The sequence below is a fragment of the Malus domestica genome, chromosome 16 (genome assembly GCF_042453785.1).
Source record: "Malus domestica chromosome 16, GDT2T_hap1".
In the NCBI taxonomy this organism is placed as follows: domain Eukaryota; kingdom Viridiplantae; phylum Streptophyta; class Magnoliopsida; order Rosales; family Rosaceae; genus Malus; species Malus domestica.
The window spans coordinates 1664521-1691027 of NC_091676.1; the positions used below are offsets into that span (position 1 = coordinate 1664521).

The 26507-nt window shown below is 37.8% G+C and overlaps 3 protein-coding genes and 1 pseudogene across 3 annotated transcripts; 1 reads left to right on the forward strand and 3 right to left on the reverse strand.

The window, feature by feature from the left end:
- Positions 1–393: 393 nt before the first annotated feature.
- On the forward strand, positions 394–6062 carry LOC103403208 (inositol diphosphatase DSP3-like). Its single transcript, XM_029095911.2, has 2 exons — positions 394–538; positions 5620–6062. The coding sequence occupies exons 1-2, from the start codon at positions 394–396 to the stop codon at positions 6060–6062; spliced, it is 588 nt and encodes a 195-aa protein (XP_028951744.2).
- Positions 6063–6884: 822 nt separating this feature from the next.
- On the reverse strand, positions 6885–12431 carry LOC114822209 (protein RALF-like 33; annotated as a pseudogene).
- An 8248-nt stretch (positions 12432–20679) lies between these two features.
- On the reverse strand, positions 20680–22456 carry LOC103403210 (MLP-like protein 329). Its single transcript, XM_008342039.4, has 2 exons — positions 22225–22456; positions 20680–21135 (listed from the first exon to the last, which is right to left on the reverse strand). The coding sequence occupies exons 1-2, from the start codon at positions 22442–22444 to the stop codon at positions 20867–20869; spliced, it is 489 nt and encodes a 162-aa protein (XP_008340261.2). The 5' UTR covers positions 22445–22456; the 3' UTR covers positions 20680–20866.
- A 3374-nt stretch (positions 22457–25830) lies between these two features.
- On the reverse strand, positions 25831–26416 carry LOC114819262 (rapid alkalinization factor-like). The gene has a single exon (XM_029095876.2). It carries the CDS (start codon positions 26280–26282, stop codon positions 25935–25937), a length of 348 nt encoding a protein of 115 aa, XP_028951709.1. The 5' UTR covers positions 26283–26416; the 3' UTR covers positions 25831–25934.
- Between the last annotated feature and the right edge of the window lie 91 nt (positions 26417–26507).

Consider the following 26507-nt stretch of genomic DNA (forward strand, 5'->3'; position numbering starts at 1 on the left):
ATGTACAATTAGATTTTTGTAGTGTAAATTTTCTGTCTTCAATTTCGACTACTCGAAATATATGATCCGATTGACCCCCAACCATTGAGGTTTAAATATTTATGGCTGGGGAAGACGAATTCACCCAAACCTCGAACTCCTTTTCTTAGGAAATAAATTGAAAGTTATAATCTAAGGCCAAATTCAAACCGAAACAACAACATTCTATTCTATAATTTCTCCTAGTCCTGATCGGTTAGGGATTCTAGTTAGTTCGTTTACAAACTACGTTGGCTAATATATTTCAGTTACAGCTTCATATATAAATGCATTCTTCGTCGAATTAACAAATAATCAGTTTGTATAATTAATTAAGAACAAGAGGACTCGAAACAGAAGCAGCAAAACATGACCATGACCAACAACGACAACGTTTTGGAGCCGCCCATCAATTTCTCGATGGTGGATGAGGGCGTATTCCGATCAGGCTTCCCGCAGCTGTCAAACTTCCCATTCCTCCAATCCCTTCAACTCCGTTCCATTATCTATCTCTGCCCTGAGCCCTGTTAGGGCTTAAAAAGACTTTACTACTTTGGAGATGTTTATCTCACAAAGAAGAATGTAATGCAGCGGAATTGATAGGCAAGAGAAAGAAAGAACACTCAAAGTTTTTACACAAGATTTTTTATTCACTCACAAACTAGTACAAGAGGAAACACTTAAACACTCTTAGAAGCTTTGTTGCCTCTTCTTACTTCTCACTACTTGCTCTCTTGGTTGTTTCAAATGGTGTGGATGCCTTCTCCTTTTATAGGCATGGATGGAACCTTGGAGAAACATGGAAACATCATGCTAGATATATGACAATTCCACTACCTTCCTATGCTAGAATTATCTACACTAATCTTGTATGTTGGTGGAATCCTCACCATTCTTCTAGACTCTTCCACCAACTTGAACTTTGCTAGAATTCTCTAGCATGTGCATGGATCTTTCTTTGTGCATGGGCTAGATCCATTATCTTTGCGCCAAGACAAGATTACAATTCAACATCCCCCCTTAATCTTGTCTTGTGACGCCGATTGTGTTCCTTAATCTGACAAAGTCTTTTTGCCTGAGTGGTTTGGTGAATATGTCGGCGACTTGGTCTTGTGACTTCACGTATTCCACTTGCACATCCTTTCTTGCAATACACTCTCTTATGTAATGATAGCGGGTATCTATGTGTTTGCTCATGTCATGGAATATTGGATTCTTTGCTAGAGCTATTGCAGACTTGTTGTCGACATAGATCTCTATTGGCTATTCTTGTGGCATGTTTAATTCTTTTAGCAAGTTTCTCAGCCAGATTGCATGATAGACACATGAGGTAGCAGCTATGTATTCAGCTTCGCAGGTAGAGAGAGTGACAATCGATTGCTTCTTCGACATCCATGTGAATGCAGTGTTTCCCATAAAGAACACAAATCCAGTAGTGCTTTTTCTATCGTCGGAATCTCCTGCCCAATCACTGTCGCTATATCCAACAAGTTTGTAGTTATCAGAACTTGAATAGAACAAGCCAAAGTTAATAGTACCTTTAAGGTATTGAAGAATTCTTTTGGCGGTCTTCAAGTGTGTAGTTGTGAGATTCTCCATGTAGCGACTGACTAATCCGACGGCATAGAGAATGTCTGGTCTTGTGCATGTCAAGTAGCGCAAGCTTCCAACTAAACTCTTGAAAAATGTTGGATTTACACTTTCTCATTCGTCATGCTTGGTTAGTTTGACTCCGCACCCCACTGTCGTGCTTATGGGCTTGCAGTCTTTCATTTTGAACTTTTTCAGTATCTCATATGTGTAGCTTTCTTGGGAGATGAAAATGCTTTCTTCGTTCTGCTTGACTTCAATGCCTAGGTAGTATGCCATCAGCCCGATGTCGGTCATCTCAAATTCTTTGGTCATCACTCTTTTGAACTCTTCATACATGCTTGGATTACTTCCGGTGAAGATTATATCATCCACATATAAGCACACAATCAGAATATCTTCATCTTTGACTTTAACGTAGAGAGCATGTTCATGATGGCACTTGATGAAGTTGTTTTCTTGGAAGTACTTGTCGATGCAACTATTCCATGCTTGTGGCGCTTGTTTTAACCCATAAAGGGCTTTCTTCAGCTTCAGAACTTTGTCTTCATGCCCTTTGATTTCATAGCCAAACGGTTGCTGAATGTAGACTTCTTTTTCAAGGACTCCATTTAAGAAAGCAGACTTCACATCCATTTGTTGAATCTTCCATTTGTTTTGAGCTGCCAAAGAAATTAGTAATCGTATAGTTTCCAACCGAGCAACGGGTGCAAATACCTCATCATAGTCGATTCCGGCTCTTTGACTATAGCCCTTTGCCATTAATCTCGCCTTGTATCTTTCGACCTCTCCGTTGGCATTCTTCTTTGTCTTATACACCCATTTGACTCCGATGGCTTTGTGTCATTTCGGAAGAATAGTGAGTTCCCATGTATTGTTCTTATGGATTGCTTCAATTTCTTCATCCATTGCTTTCCTCCACTTAGTATCTTGCATTGCTTCTTGGAAGTCAACTGGTTCACAATCAGCAAAGAGACAGAAAAGTGTAGGATTATCAAGTCTTTCAGCTACCTCATAGAGATCTCGTAGACTTCTTATGTGTGGTACTTCTCTTTCATTTAGACTCCCACTTGATGATGCTGATGCTGGTGAATTGCCATGATTGGTTGATGTTTGTGAAGCAGGTGGAATAGTGGATTCTTGTTGAACCCCTCTTGCTTGCTCCATCATCCCTTGTTCATTCTCTTCTTCAAACTAAGGAAAAAAGTGAAGATCACCTGCATGAGAGCCAAAATCCCATTCTCATTCTTCATCGAACGTCACATCTCGACTGATTACCATCTTCCCATTGTTTGGATTATACAGCTTATAGCCTTTTGAATTTGAGTTATAGCCGATGAAGATGAACTTCTCACTTTTGTCGTCGAGTTTGGTTCTCCTCTCGTCTGGTACATGTACATGGGCTATGCTTCCAAAAATTCTTAGATGGGAGATACCTGGTTTTCTTCCACTCCACGCTTCTTGCGGAGTCTTTCCCCACACACTTCTTGTTGGAGACCGATTGGATTGGTAGACAACACATGATACAGCTTCTGCCTACAACTCCTTAGGCAATCTCTTACTTTTGAGCATGCTTCGAGCCATGTCGAGGATGGTTCGATTTTTCTTTCCGCCACACCATTTTGTTGAGGGGATCTTGGAACTGTCAAATGTCGACGAATTCCATTGGCTTCACAGAATTCTTGAAATTCCTTCGAAGTGAATTCTGCTCTTCGATCAGATCTCATGGCTTTAATCTTGCAACCACTTTCTTTTTCTATAGCAGCTTTGAACTTCTTGAATGCTCCAAATACCTATGATTTCTACTTTAAGAAATACACTCAGGTTTTCCTTGAAAAATCATCAATGAAGAGAAGGAAATAATTTATTTTTACCCAAAGAGCTTGGTTTTATTGGACCGCACACATCGGTGTGAATGAGTTCGAGTGGCTTCTGGGCTCTTGTGGTTGACTCTTTTGGAAAGCTTTTCCTGAACTGTTTCCCAAGTAAACATCCTTCGCAAGCTTGATCAGGACGACTGATGCACGGTAAGCCTCTCACCATCTCCTTCTTGGATAATAACTCCAGTCCCCCAAAGTTAAGATGCCTAAAACGAAGATGCCAAAGCCATGATGTGTCTTTGTAACATATCTTGAGACACTTTGCAACATTGTTTTGAATGTTCATGGGAAACATCCTATTCTTTGACATTTTCACCTTGGCAATTAATCTTCCTTTGTCATCTATAAGAAAAAGGCTATAATTTTTCATGTGAATATCATAACCTTTTTCTAAGAGTTGACCCAAGCTCAAAATGTTGCTTTTCATATTAGGCACGTAGTAGACATTTGAAATTAATTGGTGACCACCATTTTTTAAGGGAATAAGGATGTTACCTTTTCCTTTGATGGGTATTTTGGATTTGTTTCCAAAAGAAACGTTGCCACTCTCCGATTCATTGAGCTCTACGAACATGCTTTTTCTTCCGCACATGTGGTTGCTAGCGCCGGTGTCAAGATACCATGTATAGTCTTGGTCTCCATCATTGTTCTTGCATGCTAGTAGCACAATGCCATTATCTTCTTTCTTTTCTTTCACATAATTGACCTTCTCATCAGGCCTGTTGCTTGGAGCTTTACATTCCCAAGCATAATGCCCAAACTTTTGACAATTGTAGCATTGAACTTGAGATTTTTCATACCTCAAGTTTGAGTGTCCTCTTCCATGACCATTTGTTGAGCTTCCTCCTTTTTCGTAGTTGTTATGATTGTTGAAGTTCCAACCACGTCCACGTCCATGTCCGCGACCTCGACCGCGACTTCTTTCGTACTGGCTTCTCTCATTATCCAATCTTTCTTCTTTCTTCTTTGGCTGGACATGCGTCTTGAGGAGCTGCTCATCATTCCCTTGCCTCTTCTTATGTTTCTCTTCATATGCTTGTAGTGAACCCATTAATTGCTCTATACTAATTTCTTCCAAGTTTTTTGTTTCTTCAATCGTCACGACAATGTGCTCGAACTTGGGGTCCAACGAGCGTAGTATCTTCTCCATAATTCTAACATTTTCTAACTTTTCTCCGTTTCTTTTTAATTGATTGGAAACGGCTAAGACTCTTGAAAAATAATCAGAGATTGATTCAGACCCTTTCATTTGTAGAGATTCGAACTCACCTCTTAGTACTTGAAGACGAACCTTTTTCACTTGTTTGACTCCTTTGTAAGAGGTTTGAAGCTTCTCCCATGCTTGCTTGGCAGAGGTTGCACTCGAGACTTTCTCAAAGCCATTGTCATCTAATGCTTGGTAGATGAGGTAGAGAGCCTTCTTGTCTCTCTTTCTTGAATCTTTCAAACTCTCATTCTGGGGTTGGGACAGAGTAGCTTCATCTTCTGGCTCAGTGTAGCCTTTCTCCACGACTTCCCATACATCATGTGCTCCCAAAAGGGCCTTCATTTTGATACTCCAATTATTGAAGTTGTTGTTGTCGAGCACTGGAACTTGGAAGGCTGTCATAGCGTTGCTAGCCATAGCTCTGGTACCACTTTGTTAGGGCTTAAAAAGACTTCACTACTTTGGAGATGTTTATCTCACAAAGAAGAATGTAATGCAGCGGAATTGATAGGCAAGAGAAAGAAAGAACACTCAAAGTTTTTACACAAGATTTTTTATTCACTCACAAACTAGTACAAGAGGAAACACTCAAACACTCTTAGAAGCTTTGTTGCTTCTTCTCACTTCGCACTACTTGCTCTCTTGGTTGTTTCAAATGGTGTGGATGCCTTCTCCTTTTATAGGCATGGATGGAACCTTGGAGAAACATGGAAACATCATGCTAGATATATCTAGACAATTCCACTACCTTCCTATGCTAGAATTATCTACACTAATCTTGTATGTTGGTGGAATCCTCACCATTCTTCTAGACTCTTCCACCAATTTGAACTTTGCTAGAATTTTCTAGCATGTGCATGGATCTTTCTTTGTGCATGGGCTAGATCCATTATCTTTGGGCCAAGACAAGATTACAATTCAACAAGCCCTACCCGGAGGAGAGTTTGGAGTTTCTTCCGTCGCAAGGCATTCGGCTCTTCCAGTTCGGAATCGAGGGCAAGAAGGAGCGGTCTACGTCTCCGCTGATTCCAGCAGAGACTATCTCCGAGGCACTGAAAGTTTTGGTTGAAATTGAGAATCATCCGGTGTTGATCCACTGCAAATGCGGCAAGCATCGGACTGGTTGTCTGGTGGGTTGCCTGAGGAAATTTCAGAATTGGTGTTTGTCTTCGGCGTTAGAGGAGTACCAGCGGTTTGCCGGCGAAAAATCTAGGGGGACGGATTTGAGATTTATCGAGACGTTTGACGTATTGGGCCCCAGGGGGGATGCCTTCACGGCATTGTCCGCCATTATTATTAAGCTTATGCTTCCGGAAAGAGGCGGTTGTTGTACAAACAAGAGTTGCAAACCCATAAACCCTAGGTGATGTTTTAGTTTTTACGTGTTGAAATTTTATGCCCTTTTAGTTGTACCATAATGAAAATTCCTTCATTCGCTTAGTGACGGGTCCCACGTATGGGAGTGATTTTTTTGTTGTTGTTGATTTAGCATAATCACGAAATTTAGACATGCTTATAAATTTAGTCCTCAATTTAGGAGTAGGAAATTTTTATGAATATATGACGTGCATGTTTACTTAAAAAATTAGAATGAAAAATTATGAATCCAGAAAGTCAAAAATACAATGAAAGAAATTTAGGAGTAGGAAATCTTTTGACATATTTTTTTCTATTTTTATTTTATTTTTTAGTTGTTGAATTATCAATGTAAAGTAGAACTCAAATACTTTTTGACTCCACATAACCACATAAAAATCAAGAATTGAAACAGAGTAATTCTAATACTAGTTCGTACTCTAACCTAGTGCAAAAAGTTAGAATTGTAAAAATTTAGAGCTGATCTTGGTGAAATATAGAACGTCATAGGACCATGATTCTGGAACTCCTTTCCCTCCTTCAACTGTGGTCGGCCTGGGTCAGATTTCTTCGTTCAGGGATTTACCTCTTCTGAATAGTCCGCCCTTGATGGGTCAACTCTAGTTAGTTAATCCAAGCATAGGAAGATGAGACAAAATACACACAAAGTTGTTAGGATATCTTTTCTTTTTATATTTGAGCGATATTCTAATCTAATCCAAATTCATGGGAGGATTCAAATTTGGCTACACTCGGATTCACATATTCGGATTGATTTTAAATTAAATCCAGGTTGAAACAGAAGATATTGAAGTTGGGATTGAAATAGAAGATAAAGCGTAATATAAAGTTACATTACAATAACATGTTCTATTAAATGAAAGTGACTAAAGATTGAAAAAAATGCTACACTGCGTGATCAACTCCGGCAACGAGCATTAGCACTGCATCCACGGTTGTAGGGGTTACTCTGATTCTGAGCACCCGGCTTGCAGTTGTTGGAGGAAGCACCTCTCTGAGAGCAAGGCACAGTGTTTCTCTGCAGAGCTTCATAGCTTATGTTTCGTGAGGTGGCTAAGATGTGTTGAATTATAAGTCTCTAGCTGATTAGAAATAAGTTGTGATGTTAATATGTGTATGCACTTATGTTAAAATACTAAGTGAGAAGATATATAGATGTAAAGGCCATGAGTGCCATGTGTGATGATCTTATAGATTAGCTAAATGTGTGGCTGAGATCTGTTATTTTGAATGTCCATGATCCAGCTCAGGTTTTGTAAAGCTATATATCCTCTCTTGCACGTTGAGTGCAAGCTAGAGAGACATTTAATGAAAACATTATTCTTCTGAGTAATTGCAGAAGAAAGAACCACCACCTTCTCTCTCTGTTTTCTTTTTCTCTTTCGAATTTGCTCTCTTTAAAATACTAACATGGCCTCAGAGCCTATGTTCGATTAGATCTGGGCGTGTTCTGTGCACTCAAACATCACCGGTTTTGGGTTCGGTGAAGTTTGCCGGAGTTTATTTGTGATCTAAGAACTACGTGTTCCTGGATTCACACAAGCTCACGATGGCTGAATCTGGGAGTACTGAAGTAAGGACCCCGATCTTCTCCGGTGAGAACTACGAGTTCTGGAGAATCAAAATGGTTACCATTTTCAAGTCACATGGACTATGGAGTCTGGTGGAAAAAGGAATTTCAACTCCCGATTCGAAGAAGAAGAAAGCTAAGACTGATGAAGATACAGATGTTGATACTGACGATGATGAGAAAATGGCTGCAATCTTCATGAAAGATGCAAAAGCTCTCGGAATCATTCAAGGCGCAGTCTCCGATCAGATCTTCCCTCGAATCGCAAACGCAGATTCAGCAAAAATGGCATGGGATCTGTTATATGGCGAATATCACGGTGGGGATCAGGTAAGATCGGTGAAACTTCAAAATCTTAGACGAGAATTTGAATACACTAGAATGCGTGATGATGAATCTTTGACTGTGTATCTTACTCGTTTAAATGATCTGATTAATCAAATGAAGACGTTTGGTGAAACTCTGTCAAATGAGAGATTAGTTCAGAAGGTGTTAATCAGTCTCACTAAGATGTATGATCCTATATGCTTAGTGATAGAAAATACCAAATGTCTAGAATCTGTTGAACTGCAAGAGGTACTAGCTATATTGAAGAGTCAAGAGCAGAGGTTTGATTTGCATTCCACCGATGTAACTGAGAGAGCATTTTCTTCTCTTACTGTTAATTCAAAATGGCAGAATCGAGGTTATGCTCAGTCTAGTATTTTTAAATCACAGAAAAATTGGAATAAAAAGGGTAAGAAGTGGGATTCAAAACCAAAGTTTCAGCAAAAATCATTCACAAATGTTGCACAGAATAGTACTTCTTCACAAGTTATGGGTCAAGAGAGTGTAAAACCTCAATGTAAAGTGTGTTCAAAGTTTCATTATGGTGAATGTAGATACAATGGGAAATCGAAGTGCCATAATTGTGATAGATTTGGACATTGGGCCAAAGAGTGTACTGTTGGAAAGTCTGTTCAAAAGGCAAACTGTGCAAATCAAATGGAGGTGACAGGAAATCTATTTTATGCAAATTGTGCAGTTGCTGAGACTAAGGTCAATGGAGATTGGTACATAGATAGTGGTTGCAGTAACCACATGACAGGAAATGTGGATTTGCTGGTTGATGTGAGAACCAACATAGCTGGCAAAGTTCAAATGCCAACTGGAGATCTTGTGAATGTAGCTGGAATGGGATCACTGGTGATAGACACAAATAAGGGCAGAAAATATGTGAGAAAGGTAATGTATTTGCCTGGTTTAAAAAAGAATCTGCTAAGTGTAGGTCAAATGGATGAGCACGGATATTTTCTTGTGTTTGGTGGTGGAGTGTGCAGTGTGTATGATGGTCCATCACTGGAATGTTTAATCATGAAAGTGAAGAAGAAAGTGAACATGTGTTATCCACTGGTTTTATTATCTGAGAATCAAGTAGTCTTAAAGGCTAGTGTCACTCACTCCACTGAGATTTGGCATAAGAGATTTGGACACCTGCATCTTGATGGTCTCAAACAGTTGAGAGACAAGGATATGGTACACGGCTTACCTCAGCTTGAAGACTACAATGGAGTCTGTGCAGGTTGTCAATTTGGAAAACAACACAGAGAAGAGTTTCCAAGAAGTCAAGTACAGAGAGCAACTTCTCCACTTGAACTTATACATGTTGATCTGTGTGGACCCATGAAAAATGAGTCAATTGCAGGAAATAAATATTTCATGCTTTTGGTAGATGATATGACCAGGATGATATGAATCTATTTTCTGCGATACAAATCTGATGCATTCAACTGTTTTAAAAAATTCAAAGCCATGGTAGAACTACAAAGTGGTTTCAAGATCAAGTATCTGAGAAGTGATAGAGGAGGGGACTTCAAATCATTCGAATTTGACTCGTTCTGTGAAAAAGCTGGAATTCAAAGGCAGTTTACCCTTGCATATACTCTACAGCAAAATGGAGTAGTAGAAAGGAAAAACAAGACTGTGGTTGAGATGGCTAAATCTATGTTGCATGAGAAGAGTTTACCATATTTTCTCTGGGCAGAGGCAGTTCACACATCTGTGTATGTTTTAAACAGATGTCCCACAAGGGCTTTGAAAAACATCACACCTTTTGAAGCCTACTCGGGAAGGAAACCAGGAATAGCTCATCTGAGAGTATTTGGTTCAGCATGTTATGTTCATGTTCCAAGTGAGCACAGACATAAACTTGAGCCTAAAAGTTTCAAAGGGGTGTTTGTGGGATATGCAACTTGTGAAAAGGGATATAGGGTGTTTGATCCCATATCAAAGAAGTTGATATTATCAAGGGATATTGTTTTTGATGAAGAAGCTGTATGGAATTGGGAAGTGAACTCTGAGCAGCCTATCTCTACTACTGAAAACCTTGTTTATGATGAATTAAGAACAGGAAGAAATGAAGGAATGATGCAGACTCCTACCTCATCAACAGCATGCTCACCTAGGAATGTTCTTAGTATTGGAGATTCTGTCCAATCTAAGGGACTTACATCAGGTGAATCTGTAAACAACTCAAACTTGAGTGAAAAGGATACTCAAGCATTTGATCATACACCATTGAAGTGGAGAAAACTGGATGACGTCTTAGCACAATGTAATCTCTGTATTATGGATCCAGAGAAATATGAAGATGCCAAACAAGATGTGTCTTGGTTAAAAGCCATGGAGGATGAGATGTTCATGATTGAAAAGAATGGCACCTGGATGCTTGTTGATAGACCAACTGAGAAACCTGTCATTGGGGTTAAATGGGTGTACAAAACCAAATTAAACCTTGATGGTTCAGTGTTGAAGAATAAAGCAAGGTTAGTTGCAAAGGGCTATGCTCAAAAGCCTGGCTTGGACTACAATGAGACCTATGCACCAGTTGCTAGGTTAGATACTATTAGAACTTTGATTGCCTTAGCTGCACACAAGAGCTGGAAGTTGTATCAGTTAGATGTGAAATCGGCTTTTTTGAATGGAGTTTTACAAGAAGAGGTCTATGTTGAACAGCCCGAAGGTTTTGTTGTTAAAGGCAAGGAAGAAAAAGTGTACAAACTTCCTAAGGCTCTCTATGGTCTAAAACAAGCTCCACGAGCTTGGTATGGTGAAATTGATAACTATTTCACACAGTGTGATTTTGAGAAGAGCCTAAGTGAACCAACTCTATACATAAAGGCAAGGGGAGAAGATGTCTTGATTGTTTCCATCTATGTAGATGACATAGTCTACACTGGAAACTGTAAAACAATGCTAGAAAAATTCAAGGAAGATATGAAGATGAAATATGAGATGACAGATTTGGGATTGTTACATCACTTTCTTGGAATGGGGGTGATCCAAACCGACTCTAGCATCTTCATTCATCAGAAGAAGTATGCAAGTTCTTTACTAAGCAAGTTCGGTCTGAATGAGTGCAAATCTGTGATCACACCACTTGTGGCAACTGAGAAATTAACTAAAGATGATGGAAGTGGAGCAGTAAGTGAAGAGTTATACAGAAGCATTGTGGGAAGTCTTCTATATCTCACTGCTACTAGGCTAGACATCATGTATGCATCTAGTTTACTTGCTAGATTTATACACTGTCCTACTAGCAAGCATTTTGGAACTGCCAAACGTGTGCTCAGGTACATCAAAGGGACTATAGACTATGGTTTGGAGTATACAAAGGGCAAGAAAGCAATGTTGATTGGCTATTGCGACAGTGACTGGGGTGGATCATCAGATGATAGCAAAAGTACATCTGGATATGCATTTTCTTTTGGAAGTGGAGTTTTTTCTTGGGCTTCAGTTAAACAAAGTTATGTGACATTATCCACTGCAGAAGCAGAGTACATAAGTGCATCAGAGGCTACTACTCAAGCTATATGGCTGAGATTTGTCTTGGAAGATTTCGGAGAACTACAGACTGAAGCCACTTCTCTTCACTGTGACAACACTTCTGCCATTGCAATCACTAGGAATTCTGTCTTTCATCAAAAGACCAAACACATAGACAGAAGGTATCACTTCATTAAAGATGCACTGCAAGAAGGAATCATTGATTTGATTTATTGTCCCACTGAAGAGCAGATAGCAGATATTTTCACAAAACCTTTAGCCAATGATCGGTTCAACTATCTCAGAAATTTGCTTGGAGTGAAATCAGCTCAAGACTTAAAGGGGAGTGTTGAATTATAAGTCTCTAGCTGATTAGAAATAAGTTGTGAAGTTAATATGTGTATGCACTTATGTTAAAATACTAAGTGAGAAGATATATAGATGTAAAGACCATGAGTGCCATGTGTGATGATCTTATAGATTAGCTAAATGTGTGGCTGAGATCTATTATTTTGAATGTCCTTGATCCAGCTCAGGTTTTGTAAAGCTATATATCCTCTCTTGCACGTTGAGTGCAAGCTAGAGAGACATTTAATGAAAACATTATTCTTCTGAGTAATTGCAGAAGAAAGAACCACCACATTCTCTCTCTGTTTTCTTCTTCTCTTTCGAATTTGCTCTCTCTAAAATACTAACATCGCCTGCTAATCTCCGAGTCCATGCCAAACTCATCATCACGATCATCCATACACTCTGCTACAGAACCCTCGCAGCGAGGTCTCACTGGAACCCAGCTCACCCCATGATCGCCGCCTGCATCAACGGAGATGATCAGAGCGGCCACGAAGGCCAAGGAAAAGATAATCGCTGAGGAATTGGCCATAGGTTTTGGTATGGTCTGTGTTTTTAGCTGCCAACTTGTATTTTGTTGTACGCCTGTTTAATTACAGAGGGAGACAGATGAGGCGGCAAGAGAGAGAAGATAAAGTTGGTGAATTCTTATGTGTATATTATTGCACTCCATTGTGTTATTTATAGTAGTAAAAAGTATAAAAAAGGGAAAGTCCTTGTTCTTTAATTAATCCATAGTAGTAAGAAGGGAAAATCCTTATCTTTCAGGTAATCCATCTTAGATAAGACACAATCTACAAGATATTCTGCAGTCCCATAAGGATTTTTTACACACATTCCTAGTAAGTTTGGACTTTGATATATTTAAATTTGATTAAATGAAAAATTGGATGCTGATTTCTTCAAGGAGGTGATTGTGGATGCAAATTTCTCCCTTATTGATCTTGGACAAAATTGCACCTACAAAACAATTAACACCTTAGGATCAAGGCCAAGAGCCTCACGCGCCCACGATGAACGCCGGGGGGGGGGGAGCTTTGGCCGAAGAACCTCTGATGCCAAAGTTAGAATTTAGAGAGAAAAGTGTTTAGAGAGTATTGAGAATTTTGCAAGTGTGTTGGACCTAGGTTTTGGTGAAAATGGGAGTCAATACATAGGGCATAGGGTGTAACTTATGGTTTAATGTGTGATTTAATGGATTAATTAGGCAATTAATCCATTGATTGGTTAATCAACACATTTTTGGAATAAATATTTTGGGGGTTATGTAATTTATACCTTGTGGAAAATATAGAATGAGGATGGATGAAATAACTTTGAATTTGTTACTTATTTTGGGCACGTTTGATTTGGTTGAAGGATAATTAACCGCTGCTCGCACGTAGGAATGCCGTTGTAACTCAAGAGTATTTTTGTCTTCTTTTGTCCAAAAATCCATGTGTTGCCTTGTGATTATTTTTGGCTCCATAGTGATTACTTAAATGACTTGCACTAATTAGCCTTAGGGCTAGTTTGGTATTCCTGTGCTTTGAAAAAAAAACTGCTTCTGCTGTGAAATAAAGCGGTAGAGTGTTTGGTAAACTTTTTTGTAAAAGTGCTTTTAGCAAAAAAATCAGTGTTAAAGTGCTTGGTAAATTTTTATATAAAACTGCTATGATTATGTTAAATGACTAAAAATGATATAATGTTAAATTTAATATATAATTTTTTATTTTTTAATCTCTATAATTGTCGAGTCATCCAAACTCTTCCATTTTCCAAATCCCATTTATAATTCTAGAGTCATCCTTTTCGCCTAATTTTTTTTTTCATTTGACTTTCAGATCCGATATGTTAGCGTTCCGTTGGTCATCAGACAGGATCACACTAAGCGTAGGCTGTTTCCGGATCAGATCTAGCCGAAGAGCTCTCCCCCTATAACTTGAATATGGCAGTTTCCCACTAGCCGCTTAAAGGAGTACTCAAGGATTACCCTATTACCAATCTCGAATTGGCCTCCTACTGTCCTCGCTAAGAAAGAGTCTGCCCGCTTAATTCAATGAAGGAGTTGATATTTATCTATTAAAGTAATTTATCAATTACGGAATTCAAGGTCGGATGATATCAGTTCTCTGTACCCAAGAAGTTCGGGGAAAGGAAATAGAAGCAATGCAGACTGAATTTGACGAACTCCCCACCCATACTAAAAAGCAAATAAAGACCCATGTTTAGCGTCCTCCACTCTAAGGACCACATTATTGAATATGATAGTAGACAGATGGCATTATCCTGTATTGACAAATGTCATAATCGTGTGAGATCATTGTTGAGATGTTAGCTTAGTCAATAAGCTACTATGTTTACTATAAATAGGAGATTGCACCACCATGTAACTAAGTCTTTTGTAATTCATTACAATCAATATACAAAGATATTTTCTCTCTATCTCTCTTTTTCTCTATTTCTTTCTTCTTCCTTGTCGATGGGTTTCTTGATTTCTACTTCCGCAACTCTGTTATCATGGTATCCAAAGCCAAGTTCTCAATTCGATCTTCAGAATTAATGCTGGAATTCAAAGCGGGGGATGGTCTTGTGAAGGGAGTTAGAATTTTTTTTGAGGTGGTGGAGATTTCTGTTCGTCGGTGCCGTGTCGGTGTACTTCAATCTCATCTTCATGCTGATTTCTTTGAAGATTTGATGGTATCTGTTCTTATTCCTCTATAATTCATACTTTGTTGATTTCAATTCAAGGCACGAAGCCATTCTTGAGCACGAAGCTGATTGTCTTTTCCGGTGAAATTGATCATGCAAAATTGGTGTTCTCTTGAGTGTATATTGGACAATTGTTGATTGTATAAGCAAGAAATGTTAGGGCACAATGCCATACTCTTGAAAATTGTTTCCAATTGTTGATATTTGTTGAGTTCTGAGATAATTGAAAAGTTAGGGCACGAAGCCAGATTGTTGAGAAAACTTTGGGGCACGAAGCCAGGTTCATTTTGTAAATCTTGAAGGTTATTGTTGAATTGGTGTGTATTGATTCTGTGGTTCATGATGGCGTCTTCGTTTAAGATTGATGGTTTGTTAGGCATGTTTACCATTCGTTTGCAAGAAGACAATTTTGCCAAATGGTCATTTCAATTCTGTTTTGTGCTTGAAGGGTATGATCTGTTCGATCATTTTGATGGTACTAATGTTTGTCCGCCTAAGTATCTGATTTCTTTGGATGGTGGTGTTACTAAAGAACTCACACAAGCTTATAAGGAATGGATTAAAACTGATAAAGCTTTGTTGAGTTTACTCATCGCCATACTTGGTGACGAGGCTATTGAATATGTTGTTGGTAGTAAGACTACATTTGAAGCCTGGACTAATCTTACTGATAGATATGCTACAGTTTCTAGGGCTCGCATTAATCATCTCAAGACTGAATTCTATACAATCAAGAAAGGGTCCGATTATATTGAGAAATATTTGCTTCGGCTGAAGAATTTGAAAGATCAATTGCTTTCTGCAGGGGAAGTGATTTCTGATAATGATTTGATAGTGGTTGCTCTAGCTGGTTTACCTTCTGAGTATAATATCATTCGTACTGTAATTGTTGCCAGAGAAACACCACTTACTCTTAAAGAATTTCGAGCACAGTTGCTCAGTGCTGAGAGGACTGCTGAAGATTTACCAAGTTCTCTTCATTATCCAATAGCTGGAATGTACTGTCAAGGAGAGTCTTCGAATTCTGGTGGCTATAATGGTTTTCATGATCACAATACAAGTAATGGGAGGCAGTTTTATCATGGAGAGTCTTCGAACTCAGGTGGTCAAGTTAGTTCTCATTCTACTGAAAACTATGGTTTTGTGGGGCAATACAACATCTCTAATCCAAGGGGTCATTCGAGTGGGAGCTTCTCTCAAGCACATATTCCTCAGCAATATAAGTCTCATAGACCTAATAGTAATAATGGTGGTTCCAATGGTTCTCGGTATAATTCCAGATCAAGATTCAATGGGGGTTTTAATACCAGACACAATGGAAATAATGGTTTTTCTAGTAGCAGTGGTTCAAACAGTAAATGGGGCTCTTCATGGAACAATTGGAATGGCAATACTGGACAGAAATCTCATGTGATACCCGAATGTCAAATTTGCAGTAAGAGAGGGCACACTGCTCCCAACTGTTATTATAGAAATGAACAGCAGCCTATGGTTAATCAAGGTATTCCTGAGTGTCAAATTTGTGGCAAGAGAGGTCATGTTGCTCTTAATTGTTTCCATCGAAGCAACTATGCATATCAATGAGCAAATCCACCTGCAACATTGACTGCTATGACTGCTCAATCTTCCTCTGATTTTAATGCAAACCAAGCCTGGATTATGGATACTGGTGCTACCCACCACATGACTGAGGACCTTCATGATCTGAATGTTGTCACACCATTTGAAGGAGATCAACAAATCACAGTTGGAAGTGGAGAATGTCTTCCAGTGAAACATACTGGTTCCAATTCTCTTCACACTTCTTCTAAAACTTTGAATCTTCTTACTGTGTTACATGTTCCTAATCTTGCAGCTAGTTTATTATCCATTTATACCTTGTGTAAGGATAACAAATGCTATGTAATCATGGATGAATTTGGTTTTTGGGTGCAGGACAAGGCAATAAGGGCAATTCTAATGAGAGGAATGAGTAGTGGCGGTCTGTATTACATACCAAAGAGTTTGTTCTTCAAGCACAATCAATTGCGACAGTCTGAATCTTTTCCAAAAGCTTATCTTGGGAAATTGGTGCAAGCTTCCTTATGGCATCATAGACTAGGTCATCCTAGTAATGCAGTGTTACATAGTATGCTTTCTCATTCTCAGATTGTGTATAGGTCTGATAAAAATCAACATGTATACAGTGATTGTTTGAGTGGCAAGATGTCTAGACAAAGTTTTTCTTCTAGTTCTCATATCTCTGTAAGACTTTTTGAAAGGGTTTGTAGTGATGTATGGGGACCATCTCCGGTTGTATCAATTGAAGGCTATAAATACTATGTGATTTTTGTTGATGACTTTACTAAGTTTACTTGGTTCTTTCCTTTGACTTATAAATCTCAAGTTGCATCAGTCTTTGAGCAGTTTTATGCCTTTATTCAGAACCATTTTAAAACCTCAGTACAATACTTTCAATCTGATGGAGGAAGTGAATACATGAGTTCAAATTTTCAGAAGTTTTTGAAAGCTAGAGGTATTATACATTTAGTTTCTTATCCTTATACCCCTCAACAAAATAGGATGGCTGAGAGGAAACATAGGCACATAATTGAGACTGCAATCACACTGTTGAATTCAGCTAAGTTACCTCATAATTTCTGGACACATGCATGTATTCATGCTATCTTTCTCATAAATCGAATGTCATGTTCTTCTCTGGACATGAATTCTCCTTATTTTAAACTCTTTGGAAGTCATCCTGTGTTACATTCTGTTAAAGTGTTTGGGACTGCAGTTTATCCTTATCTTAGACCCTATGTAAAGAATAAATTGGAACCAAGAACTGAACAGTGTGTTTTTCTGGGATATATGTTGGGTTACAAAGGTGTGGTCTGCTATCACAGGTCCAGAAAGAGGTTGTTTATCTCTAGGCATGTTTTTTCCTTTTCACAAACCATGCATAGTTCAAAGCAGACATGATGTTTCATCTTCTTCTACGATCCATCCTATCATTGTTCCTTCTGTATTTTCTGTTCAATTTGCAAATTCAGCTAGTATGGTAGAATTGGGTGATCATCACGATTTTGGTCTACTTAGATCTTCTGCAGTACATACTTCTCATTGTGCACATAACAATGGCTCCTCTTCCAGAGTAACATCTGCTAGTTCATTTTCTTTACAGGCTTCATCAAATTCCACTACTCCACTCTCTTCATCAGCATCTTCACATGCCCTGTTGCCTGTCCCAAGTTTGCCTCACCCTGAGGTACATTCCCATCCTGTTACTTATGCTAATGTACCAGTTAATGATGACAATATTGTTGCTTCTCCTCTATCCTTGTCAACTCATCCAATGCAAACAAGATTGAAGACGGGAACCATTTCTCGAAAAGATTACACTGCATGTTCAGCTAGTACATCTCTTGAATCTTCTGACAATTCATTTGGTTCGAGTGTTTTTCCTTGTCTTGGTTTCACTGATGTCTTTGATATTAAGGAACCTACAGAACCATCATCATATAAACAGGCTGTTACTTGTGAACAATGGAGAGAAGCTATGAAAGAGGAATTCAATGCTCTTCATAAACAAGGAACATGGGAACTTGTTCCAATGCCTACTAACAAGAATGTCATTGGCAGTAAATGGGTATATAAGATCAAACGAGATCAGAATGGCAAGATATCAAGGTATAAGGCGAGATTAGTAGCTCAAGGTTTCAGTCAAGAACATAGTTTGGATTATGAAGAAACTTTTAGTCTAGTGGTCAGACACAGTACTGTTCGGATTGTTCTTGCTTTAGCTGCTACAAATAAATGGCCTTTAAGGCAATTTGATGTTAAAAATGCATTTCTCCATGAAGATTTGCAGGAAGAGGTTTTCATGAAGCATCCTCAAGGTTTTACAGATTCATCTCATCCTGATTATGTCTGTAAATTGATTAAGTCCCTTTATGGCCTTAAACAGGCACCTCGGGCATGGAATTCTAAATTTACAACATACTTGCCTTTTCTTGGTTTTGTGGTTTCCGAATCAGATACAAGTTTATTTGTCAAGACCCAAGGTGATGCAGTTGTTATTCTTCTTCTCTATGTTGATGATATAATCATCATTGGATCTGATTCAGTATTGGTTCAACAAGTTATTTCCAATCTTAGAGAGGTATTTGATATGAAGGATATGGGGGCTCTCACATTTTTTCTTGGATTACATATTACTTACCAAGTGAATGGCGATTTGTTTCTTTCTCAATCGAAATATGCCAAAGACTTGATAAAAAAGGCGGGTATGACTACTTGTAAGCTTTCTCCTACTCCTTGTAAACCTCATACACAACTATTGCGAAATGAAGGAACTCCACTCATTGATCCTACTATTTTTCGAAGTTTAGTGGGTGCACTGCAGTATCTGACTTTTACCAGGCCTGATATTGCGTTTGCTGTCAATTATGCATGTCAATTCATGTCCAATCCTACTGATGTACATTTTGAGTTAGTCAAACGCATTCTGAGGTATTTACAAGGGACTGTTGAGTGTGGTGTTACTTATTCATCTGCTGATACTATGGATCTCACTGCATTTAGTGATGCTGATTGGGCATCGGATATCAATACCAGAAGGCCCACAACAGGATATATGGTGTTCTTGGGACAAAATCCAGTGTCTTGGCAGTCTAGAAAACAAGGTAGTGTTTCAAGAAGTTCGACAGAGGCCGAATATAAAGCTCTAGCCAATGCTACTGCAGAAATAGCTTGGATTCGATTGATTCTTAAAGATTTGAAAGTGTTTCTGCCTTCTCCCCCACTTTTGCATTGTGATAATGTTTCCACTATTGCTCTGTGCTCTAATCCTGTTTTTCATACCAAAATTAAACATCTCGATACGGACTTTCATTTTGTTCTTGAACGGGTTCAAAAAGGAGATTTACAAGTGGAGTACATTTCTTCTACAGATCAGGTTGCTGATATTCTTACAAAATGACTTCATGGACCTGTTTTCTTACATCATTGTCTTAATCTCAAACTGGGTTCCCCAGTTGCGATTGAGGATGGGGTATTGAATATGATAATAGACATATGGCATTATCCTGTATTGACAAATGTCATAATCGTGTGAGATCATTGTTGAGATGTTAGCTTAGTCAATAAGCTACTATGTTTACTATAAATAGGAGATTGCACCACCATGTAACTAAGTCTTCTGTATTCATTACAATCAATATACAAAAATATTTTCTCTCTATCTCTCTTTTTCTCTATTTCTTTCTTCTTCCTTGTCGATGGGTTTCTTGATTTCTACTTCCGCAACTCTGTTATCACACATTATCCAGAAGTTCATTCTCATTTACCTCAAGATCATCGACAAGATCGATCTTCCAATTTCTGAGACTGAGATTTCTACCTTTTTTCCCCCTAGTTATATAACTTCCACTACCACTAGTTTCCCAATTTCATCTCCCCTACCATCCATGGCGTCTGCAAGCTCTCACAAACACCCATCTCCTCTGTCATCCACTACTTTCCCCATCACTTTCCCACCTTCCTCTTGGAGTTGTAGAAGGAGCTTGCTATGAAGATCTGTTGTGTGAAATTGTGCATCTTGGATTGAAAACTTTTTTAACAACTGGGTTTTGGATTTGTTTCCTGGTCTGCAATGCGACGACGAGTTGAAAAATACTCTGATCAGATTTCGATTTCGAAAATTAAAATCTGGTAAAACAAGAATATCAACGATGAAGATTCGATCTCAACCCAATGAGAAGGAGAAACGGAGGAGCGTATTTTTGAGATTGTGAAAGTTTCATTAAAATCTACTGTTCACCCGCCTTCTTGAAAAAATAAAAGCTGGTTTTGAGAAGCAGCAAAAATGCAACTTCTGATTTTTGCCACTTTTCAGCTTATAATGACCTGTGATTTTTAAAATAAGCAGAGTTACCAAACACAAATTGTACTCCAATTTTTTTTCATCCCAGCTTTTAAAATAATTTAAGCAGTACCAAACCTTACCTTATTCTAATTGCAACAAAGAAAGCTGAAACTGGAATAATTCGTGATTTGTTCAAACCAAGAATACGAAATCAACAACCTACTAGAAAATATGCTCGTAGAGATTTACGGGTTGTTTCAGCAAGTAATTTTGCTAAAAGCGCTTTTATTAAAACAACGTTGATAAATCACTTTTATAATGATATAAGCATGCCAAAAGATTAAACTAGTTTACAACATCAATATTATAATGATAGTACTCTCAGTTCATTCTTGCTCATAGAATTAAAGAGAGAAACCGAACTAAACAACAATGCGGACTAGCTTGGTCAACTCTCAGGCCTTTATTCTTGAAGATAGCAAAATTACTCAAAGTTCCATATCATATGTATGCATAAATCTTGTGCTTGGCACTTATTCCTTGAGAAGATGTGCATCAATATCTTTAATGACATTGACCATAAAGCTGAGGTACTTCTGTGGAGGCGGATCGTTCTCGTTGAGTTTTTCATATTCTAAAGTAATTTTCACAAAACCTCCTTCACTCTTTGGAGTGACCTGGAAAATGATCTTGTAGCTTTTGTAATTGTCCAGCACATGTGATCCTTCCAGAGCTGTAAGACTCACCCACTTGTTTACTTCATCTATTTCCACCTTTTCCTTGAATGTCTCGACATTTCCATCTACACGTCACATGGAAAATTACAATGATACATCTATTCATGGAGAGATTTTTCAATGCTCAGAACACTAGGTGGTACGACACATTATTATACAAACGAATGAAAATTATTTTCAAGTGTCTTTTCACTTATATAATGAAATATAATTTATGTATCCATGTTCCGAGCACACTAAAAATTCTCTCATGTCCATGATCCGATTCTTTATATATTCATCGTCAGGTAATGCAAACCTAATGGCGCATGGATGGCCTGGTCAATATATTTCAGTTTTAATTCTAGAAGAATCTTATACGTACATATACATATCACGTTAGCATGTTTATTTCATAGCAGGTTAGTTTGTGTTATTAAAAAAAAAAAAAAATAATAATAATAGTAATAATGTTACAGTATTAACTATAAACGTAACATTATTATTATACAACTTTTTTTAACAAACAATATTATCTACATTAAGGGAAAGAGGTGAGCTTAGCCTCACAATGTTTGAACGATGGAAATAAATTTGGACTTTTGACAAAATTTAGAATTTATAAATTAACATGCACCAATTCTCTTGTCTAGATTCATAAACATAGAAATTTAGAATTTCCGCGTGAAAAAAGGGAGAATTTGAGACCTCCAATTCCCAAGTTTAAATTTCATGTAAATAAGTCACTCAGTATTACAGTCTTATAGTATTTCTCTTCACTTGAAAGTGAGAGGTTATAGGTTCGAATCTTGTTAATGACGAATTTGATACCAAATTAGGCTACCCATTGTGTGGCTTTGCCGAACTCCCCCTCCCCTTAGTGTAAAAATATCGATGTACTAAAAAAAATCATGTAAATAGGTGTTATTCCAAATTTTTATGAGTGAGAGTTTAAAGATAACAAATTCTATATTGAATTTATATTATTCTTTTAAGTTAGTCAAACAAGAAAATTTACAAATTCTAGAAATAAAATTTCATAGTAATTTTAAATTTTCTCATTCAAACATAATGTTAGAGTCATGATGTAACACCCGTCGCTTTTTATTTAACAAAATTAATTATTAGTTTAACTAGGTTAGGAGGAGAGAGGAGGGTGATTAATTTCATATTACCTAGGGTGTATTTCCAGAGCTTGACAGAGCCAGAAGTTTCCCAGTCACCTTCATGTACTGCAACATCGTGTATTTTATCAGAGGCTGCTTTGGGGACGTCGTGGTGCTGGTTGCTGATGACTTTGTACAACTTATCAGCGTTGGCTTTGATCTCTACCTCAACCTCCACAGTCAGCTTGCAAGCACCAGCTCTGTTGAATATATCAGTCCACCTCATCATTCCAGCTCAGCAATAGTTAGTTAGGCTGTTATCAAATTAGTTAGTTAAATAGCTTAGGCTGTAAACTAGTCATGATGGCTATATAAACTGTATTCTCATAGTTGTAAAGATTAATTCAGTATCAATGTAACCAATTACTGTCTCTCTCTCTTATTCCCTTTTCTCTCTTCTTCTTCGGTACATGCTCTTTCTGCAACTCTTCATTTCTGTTAACATGGTATCATCGCCATGGATGATCTTTTGACTTCCGTTGTAGTACCTCTGATGGGTAGCTGATCTCTGTGTAAGGTTGATGACGTTTTGCTGTTCTTGGGAGGCTTCGATACTTGTCTATGGAGTTTTCGTTGGTGATGAAGATCTGTGCGCTCCAGGTGTTTGATAATTTGTGTCAGCCAATTGTCGGAGTTTGCGAGGATTCTGGTATAGGTGTGTCATCGCCGGAGGTCGGTTCTTGGTGATTTGTTGCTCTTCCGCTGTGGGTGAACAAGCTTGGATGTTCGAGTGCGTTTTCTGGGTTTCAAGATTCAAGTTCTCAGGTTTTGTTTCTGATTACTAGTTTTCTTTCCAGCATATCAACTATTGTGACTCAGTGAGAATTTTGTTGGGAATTTCGGAAGTGTCAAGGCCAATAGCCGTATACTTCAGATTTGTGAAGAGTTCAAGGTCGAATGTCATATTTGAGAATCTTTAAGGCAAATTGCCATTTCTCAGTTGCTATAAAATTGTTGATTGTATTTCCCTAAGGCCGATTGCCGGGATTTTATGTTGTCTAAAAGATTGTCTGTTAATTGGGTTCTCTGTGATTGTATGCTGTACTCCCTTAAGGCCGATTGCCGGAGTATAAAGCTGTCTGAAAGTTGTTTTCTTGATGCAAAGTGTTTGTTGGGATAGAGAGGCCGATAGCCATTTCCCTTTTATGTTTCACTTCAGAAAGGCCGATAGCCAGAAGTGTGTGTAGAACATTAACTGATTTAGAAGAATATGAAGGCCGATTGCCATTTCTTCTAAGAGAAAGATTGTTTAGTAGGATTTGAAGGTCGATTGCCATTGTTGAAAGATTGCTGAAAGATTGAATCTTTGATTCATTATTGGGTATTGTTTGATTGTTTGTTGGGTATTGTACACTCAAGAAGGCCGATTGCCAAGAGTGTCTTAGTTCAAGATTCTGCAAAGTTGTTCATATTCTATCTGCAAAAGTGATGTGTGATGATAATGGGATGAGCAACCTGTTTTAGTTTTGGCAAGTTTGAAAGGATGATAACTATATGTGGTTGTACCTTATCGCAAAAGAAAATAGTAGCTACAGAGGTGTAGAAATCAGTTTGAGGGGCTGAAATTCTTTGGGCAGTTGATGGATGAGTATGAAATTGCATCGTTCTTAAGTAATTTTCAATGCTTGCAGCCATGGAGGATTAATTGGTGAGGAGCAGCAGAGCTAGGAGTATATGGACAAGAAGGACTTCCTAAGTTCTACATTTCTCAAAGCACTCATTCAATCTCCAACTAGGAAACTCAGTTGAGATTGAGGGGGGATGTTGAATATATCAGTCCACCTCATCATTCCAGCTCAGCAATAGTTAGTTAGGCTGTTATCAAATTAGTTAGTTAAATAGCTTAGGCTGTAAACTAGTCATGATGGCTATATAAACTGTATTCTCATAGTTGTAAAGATTAATTCAGTATCAATGTAACCAATTACTGTCTCTCTCTCTTATTCCCTTTTCTCTCTTCTTCTTCGGTACATGCTCTTTCTGCAACTCTTCATTTCTGTTAACAAGCTCCACTCACTGCCATTTTCTTTTATTTGTTATTAGTAATATGTGATTAGTCTGGGGAAATTGTAGGAGACGTATACTAACCTACAGGTTTCAACTTCTTATATAGAGTCGCAAAGTTGTAAATTAACATGTTATAAACTGATAGTTATGGAGGCAGCGTGTGGATATGATCCGATCACTTAATTAAATAGTTATATAATAATATTGTGTCTGTGGATCTTCCACGCAGAGTTTTATTATTACACCTACCAAACTTAAGAGCACCCGCAAACTTGATGAGACATATATCAACACGTGAGAACAATGATTGATCAACATTACCTCCATAGTATTATTAGAGTGAATGATTGTATGATATTAATTAAGCATTAAGATCTTGGGAACTTTAATGAAAAATTTCTGGTATTATTCATTTTAATAAAAAATTATATTTTTACATTAAAAAGTCAATCTTAATACTATTCACTTTATTCTTTATTTTGTCCTTATTGTTAAAACTCAAAATTTTCAAGCCATTTTCATTAATTTTCTTTAAGATCTTTTGATTTGGCATGCGGAAGTGTGTGTTTGTATATTATATAGGGATAATACTAAGTTAGGTTCATATTATCTTAACTAGTGATAAATTAAGGGTTCTTTCGAGTTATTCGAAACAGTGGTTTATATTATCTTGACATACGTGCAACCAAACACAAAAAAGAGAGGCTGTATTGGCTTCCAAAATAAAACTAGATGCAAACAATAATGTGGAGTTCCGGTTACTCTTTTGGAATCAACCAAAGCTGAATCATTGATGCCTACTTTCAGAAAGTTTTCCTTTTCTGCATGCAGATCTTTTCAATGGATGTAGCTCGTTTTGGGAGGTAACCACTTACTTCTTCGAGTTCATTAATTTTAGTCAATCTAAAGTAATTTAATTAAGTTTATTAACCTTACAATTTTGAGCGTTAATACTCAATTTTGGAGGAATTGCATCACGTTTACGTAAAGGCAATCGAAATAATAGAGTGGAATTAAATTTCAATTACGGAATACTCCAGTATTTACTAAATATTGGAGAATAAAAAATTTGATAGCACCCACTCAATTTTTTTAATCCAATACTAATTCATACTCAAATTTTGGAATAAAAAATCTAATACTAATTCGTACTCATCAAATGAAAGTAAAATCTAATTCTTCATTTTTTAAGTACTTAATTATTGTAATGTGAGTAAACGCATGAAAATCATGATTTAGAATATTTTCTAATGCAGACTCTAAGTCTGAAATTGAAATATAAAGATAGCCCTTGAAGGGTCGATTCTGGTTAATCTAGGCATGAGAATACGAAAAAATACACACAAAGTTATTAAGATAGCTTTCCTTTTTTATATTTTAGCGATAGTCTAGTCTAATCCAACATTAGACCACATTCAGTAATTCAAACTAAGAGAAGGGGGATTCAAACTTGGCTACACTCGGATTCTCATATTAGGATTGATTCTGAAGTAAAAGAATATAACCAAGTTGATCAAGAAATTTCAAAATTTCTAATGGAAACTTATTAGAATTTTTTTGTGAATGTGTTGAAGTTGGGATTTTTTTGTTTTCGTATTGAAGTTGGGATTGAAACAGAAGATAAAGCATAATATAAAGTTTCATTACAATTAACAACATGTTCTATTAAATGAAAGTGACTAAATATTGAAAAACATGCTACGCCGCGTTGATCAACTCCGGCAACGAGCATTAGCACTGCATCCACGGTTGTAGGGGTTGCTCTGATTCTGAGCACCCGGCTTGCAGTTGTTGGAGGAAGCACCTCTCTGAGAGCAAGGAACAGTGTTTCTCTGCAGCGCTTCATAGCTTATGTTTCGTGAGGTGGCCAAGATGCGCCTGCTAATCTCCGAGTCCATGCCAAACTCATCATCACGATCATCCATGCACTCTGCTACAGAACCCTCGCAGCGAGGTCTCACTGGAGCCCAGCTCACCCCATGATCGCCGCCTGCATCAACGGAGATGACCAGAGCGGCCGCGAAAATCAACGAAAAGATAATCGCAGAGGAATTAGCCATAGGTTTTGGTACGGTCTGTGTTTTTAGCTGCCAACTTGTATTTTGTTGTACGCCTGTTTAATTACAGAGGTAGAGAGAGGGGGCGGCAAGAAAGAGAAGAGATAATCGGTGAAATTTTGATGTGTATATTCTTTCACCCTATTGTGCTAATTATAGTAGTAAAAAGGGAAAATTTTTGTCTTTCAAGTAATTCATAGGAGTTAGGGAAAATCCTTGTCTCTCAAG